Below are 4420 nucleotides of genomic sequence, written 5' to 3' on the forward strand. Positions count from 1 at the left end.
GTGGCTGTTCTGGACTCAGGACTAGCCCAAGCGCTCACAAAGCCCCCCAAACACTCACCAGACAAGAAGAACAGCGTGATGCTGACGGAGAGGACGAAAGAGGGGTAGAGAAAGGTGACTTTCGCTTCCTTGAATATGTCAGTTACTTTCCAAATATACAGAGAGTGCAGCAGCAACGCGAGGAGCACACAGACACCTGCTCCTCAGGAAAGGGGCAGAGAGCAGCCGGGTTAGTTCAGTGCGTGGCCTTCGGGCGAAGTCCCGACCCAAAGCTGTCGTCTCAGCGCCTCTGCCCTGCTTCTTTATTGTCATGGACTGTCTGCTGCCTTCGCGGTGCTTGGGCAGATTCTAAGCAGCTGTGTGAGCCCCTGGAACGTGACCCCAGCCCAGCACAAGGACCACTGAGGGAACCCACGTCCTCCCATCTCTCACCTACGATAAAGCAGGTGATGGTGAAGACAAAGGACTGTTTCCAGGTATCGGGAAGGGCCTGAGGGAAGGCCAGGAGTGTGATGTTCAGGAAGAAGGAGAGAAGAAGGGCGCTGATCATGAAAATTCGACCAAATGTGAAGCAGTCTGAATTAGGGAGGGAGAGGGGAGAAAGGCCAGCAGCTCCCTCTAGGGTCCCCTCCTTCCTGGGTCTGAACCCCCAGAACACGAAGGAGGCAGTGCAGGGACTTTGGGGAAGGAACCGGTGGCAGCGGAGGGAGAGCCTGCTGCCGGAAGGTCCAGGACAGCGATTCTGGCCGGGGCTGGTTGCCCCAGAGGCCTGACCCCCTGGCCCATCAGAAATGAGCCACTGTCACTGAGAGGAGGAGAACTGCTCCGTCCATGTGACCTGGGCAGAGCAAGAGGCTGGCAAGTCCTGGAAGGGACAGGTGGGGGCAGGGCCCTCCCTTCAAGGCCGGCACTTACATGACCTGGATGGAGGAACCCAGCACCTGACCTCCTGGCTGCAGATGGCAAACAGGGCGCTGAACAGGACCTGGGGGCTGTCGGGGACGTCCACCTTCGCCCAGGTGGACAGGCTGAAGGCCCACCACAGGAGGGCCGACCCGGTGACCGTGCAGGTGAGGACCAGAATGCGGTGCGGCCTAGTGATCCCACATCTCATACAGAAGGGAGCTGACTGGAAAAAGCGGGGACAGTATATGAGTTTGTTTCCCTTTGGGATCTCTCCCCAGACAAGTCCAATCCTCTGGTCCTTTCTCATACTCGCCTCCCAGCCCCCTCCCCTCCTCGTCCCCTAACCAGATCCTCTCCAGGCCACCGGCTGACCCGTCCCTCACCAGCCAGCGGGATGGAAAGCTCCCTCTTTGATCTCTGCATCTGGTCTGAAACCCCCGCACACACTCCTCCACAGCCTGCACTGCTGCTGTGCGTCCCACAGGCCCTGTCCCACCACCTAGACCTGCTGTCCCTTCACAGTCCGACTCGTTGTCTCCGTTTGGCACAGTCCTTCCATGCAGGAGGAGCCCGTATCTCCTAACGGAAAAGGGGGTGGGGGGACCACAGCAGATTCCAAGTACATCCCTTGGTGATGTCAAGAGAAGTAACAGTTTGGCTGCAGCCTCCGCGTGCCTCCTCCTCGTCATTCCCCTCCAATCACAGGCGTGCTTTCCTCTGCTGGTCCTACCCCAGCGAACCTTTTGTCTCAGTTCTTTTTCGACCCTCTCCACTTCAGCTTCCATCCTCTGATGCCCTGTGTTCCATAGCAGCGCCTTTCTACAGGGCGGCCCCTCCTGGCCTTCTCCTCAACAGCGGAACGCGGTGGCCCTTCCTGTTCCATGGGTTCCGTTGGCAGGAACGTTTAGTGACATCATAAGTGTGTGGCCTGCCTCCCAACAAAAATCTCAGCTCCCGCCCTGTGGCCGTTTCTAAAGAATGTGTCACGTCCCACGCCCTCCGCTCCTCGGCACACGTGCGCTTCCCACGTCATGGCTTGTGTCCTTAGCTCTCGCTCTTAACACCAAATGGGCACCTGCGCCCTATTCCTGTACCAGACTGCAGGGCATGTGAGAGAGAATGCAGGCTACTCAAGGGAATAACTGGGAAGGTGTAAGTAGAAACAGATTTTATGTCAAGGGCACAGTGGGTCATACTCCGTCTTTCACATCCTCGAACAGAAGGTGTCAAGACACGTGATGCCTTCTGACCCAGCCGTATTGTCTCGCACACGGGTGACTGAGGGTGAACACTTGGCAGGTTTGTTGATGAAAGAATTAACGAACAAATGAATGACAATAGAGACCAAGAAGCAGAGGGCTGCTCAGAACCTCTGTTTAGATGTTTCTTAAATGTAGGCTGTGGGAAGGCAAGGATTAACTTTGTCTATTCTACTCACGTATGAATTCTAAGCACCTGCAACTTTACTGGCACAAGGCAGGTGTTGCATAAATATTTGTGGAATGAATAAATGATCGATCCAGGAACGGTCAGCTTCCCTCCACTGGCAATTTGTGTTGGGTATATCCTTTCCCCTGTATTCCCAGGACTGGCTAGGACGCTGGAGTGCAACAGCAGTGCCTCGCCAGCCGAGCACTAGAAGGTCACGCGTTGATCGGTTCTGCTACTGAACAAGGACCGTGGGGCAGTGGCTTTGGCTGGCGAGACCAGGAATATTCGGGGCAGGAGATGAGGAATAACTCAACAGGGTACAGAGAGCTTCTGACAATCCTGTGCACACAGAGACCCCGCCAGGAGGCTCAGGGAGTCGACCTGTGCAGGCAATATGTTTACATCTCTAGGTTGGGGGGAGCCTGAACTCTGAACTGACCCAGGAAAACAAAGCAAATGGACAAACTGATTTCTGCTGATGTCAAAAACGGAACAGATGGAAACTGTAAACATATTTCAGGCAAACTCTCCATTGTCAACATTGGTCCCTACTCTCTTACAACCTCTCAATCCACACATTAAAAACAATCACTTACTCCACGTCAACTTTAAGTTGCCCCTTAAAATTATACAACTGTGGTTTTTTTTGTTTGTTTTGTTTAAAATGGCTTGAGAAAAGAGTCAAGGAGAAACTGGAGACAGGAAACCTTCATTTAAATACTAGTTTTGCCAATTACTTTTTGTACAAGTAACTTCTTATAGTAAGAAATTACTGCTACAGAGAGAAATTACTGCTCCATTTGCTGAATGTGGTAGTGGTGTTGCACTTATATTATAAAATAAAAAGTTCTTATCTCTAAGACATACAAACTGAAGAATTTAGGATGATAGGATAGCTCTAGGTTTAACTTTAAATTATTCCCTCCCCCACCCCAACCTTCCTACCTCACAAAAAATATAGTGAAAAGATAGAGGAAATGAGACTGGAAAATGTTGATGATTCTGATTGATCACAGGGGAGTTCATGATCTAATTATGTCAATGCCCATAGGTATGAAACTTTTCAAAACATGTAGTTTAAAATATATAATGAAATTTGACATCTCAGTTTCCTAAAGGGCTAGAAACTAACTTCTTTCTTTTGCAAACACACTGCTCACATGACTGAAAATGCTGCCTGCTCTCTAACAGCTATAGGATTACAAAAATATTTAAGTAATAAGACTTGAAAGTTGAAATCACTTTTTTTCCCTTGAAATTACTTCTTGTTACATAGGCTGCAGAATGGATGCTGTGTTAGCAGGAGGGAAAGCGACATCTGCAAAGCCTGGTAGAGCGCAGCACAAGACAGGCGTGTTGCCTCTTCTCCGAACGGAAGGCTGTGGCAGCCAGCGTGGAGCCGGTCCCTTGGCACTATTTTCCCAGCAGCATCTGCTCCCTTCATGTCAGTATCTCATCGTGATGGTCTGTGATCAGCTACTTCGTGCTGCTGTTGTCATTGCTTCAAGGCACCATGACGGCGACACAGGTTTGCCACAGGCGCCCCTTCTGCGCTGCGGCTCGCAGGCGCCGTTGACGGGGCGCCCCCCTGCTCTGGGCCAACGGCGGAGGGTGCACAGCGCTCACTGTCTGGCCTGACCCGGCCCAAGGTCCGGGCTCGCTCACCGCCGCGGGCGCGTTTCGGGAACCGGTGGCAGAGCCACTCTGCTCAAGCCGCGGGTGTCGCTGCTGTTACTTTCTTGGCTAAAACTGTCAGGCCGTGATAACATGTAACCACCATCTAAAAGAAAAAGAAAAACGGAGCCACTGACTTCTAACCGATTGAATCAGAACCCTCGGGGCTGGCTCCTGGCCTGTCTTCTCAAACGTGGGTCATTATTCCTTTAAAACGCTCCCAGGTCATTCTAACGTGCAGGCAGGGACGAGGAACACTGGGCTAAACGGACTGACCTCCGGGGCTGGCGGGAAGCCTACACCAATGAGTTTTAAATTCAAAACGAAGGGCGTGGGAGGAAGGGACAGGCCCGCCCAGGGACGCCGGTTAGTCTGGACCGCGGCCAACCCGCAACAGCACTTCCGGTCC

General features: G+C 52.4%; 1 protein-coding gene across 5 annotated transcripts in view; it reads right to left on the reverse strand.

Annotated features, from left to right (window-relative positions):
• Positions 1-4420, reverse strand: part of LOC102763313 (transmembrane protein 225-like) — a 13578-nt gene that overhangs the window by 889 nt on the left and 8269 nt on the right. The window contains exons 2-5 of one of the 5 annotated variants that reach the window (XR_435691.2): positions 4003-4117; positions 916-1129; positions 433-466; positions 59-196 (exon numbers count right to left, since the gene is read on the reverse strand). Coding sequence is in view for 3 of the 5 variants with exons in the window: in XM_015564317.1 (XP_015419803.1) it covers positions 59-196; positions 433-576; positions 916-1114 (481 nt within the window). In the remaining 2 variants the exon portion in view is untranslated. Of the gene's footprint in view, positions 1-58; positions 197-432; positions 577-915; positions 1130-4002; positions 4118-4420 lie in introns of all 5 variants that reach the window. The other 4 variants (XM_015564317.1, XM_015564316.1, XR_001513944.1 and 1 more) reach the window with 4 other exon arrangements.

This window comes from Myotis davidii, unplaced genomic scaffold (assembly GCF_000327345.1).
Source record: "Myotis davidii unplaced genomic scaffold, ASM32734v1 scaffold1521, whole genome shotgun sequence".
NCBI classification, from domain to species: Eukaryota; Metazoa; Chordata; class Mammalia; order Chiroptera; family Vespertilionidae; genus Myotis; species Myotis davidii.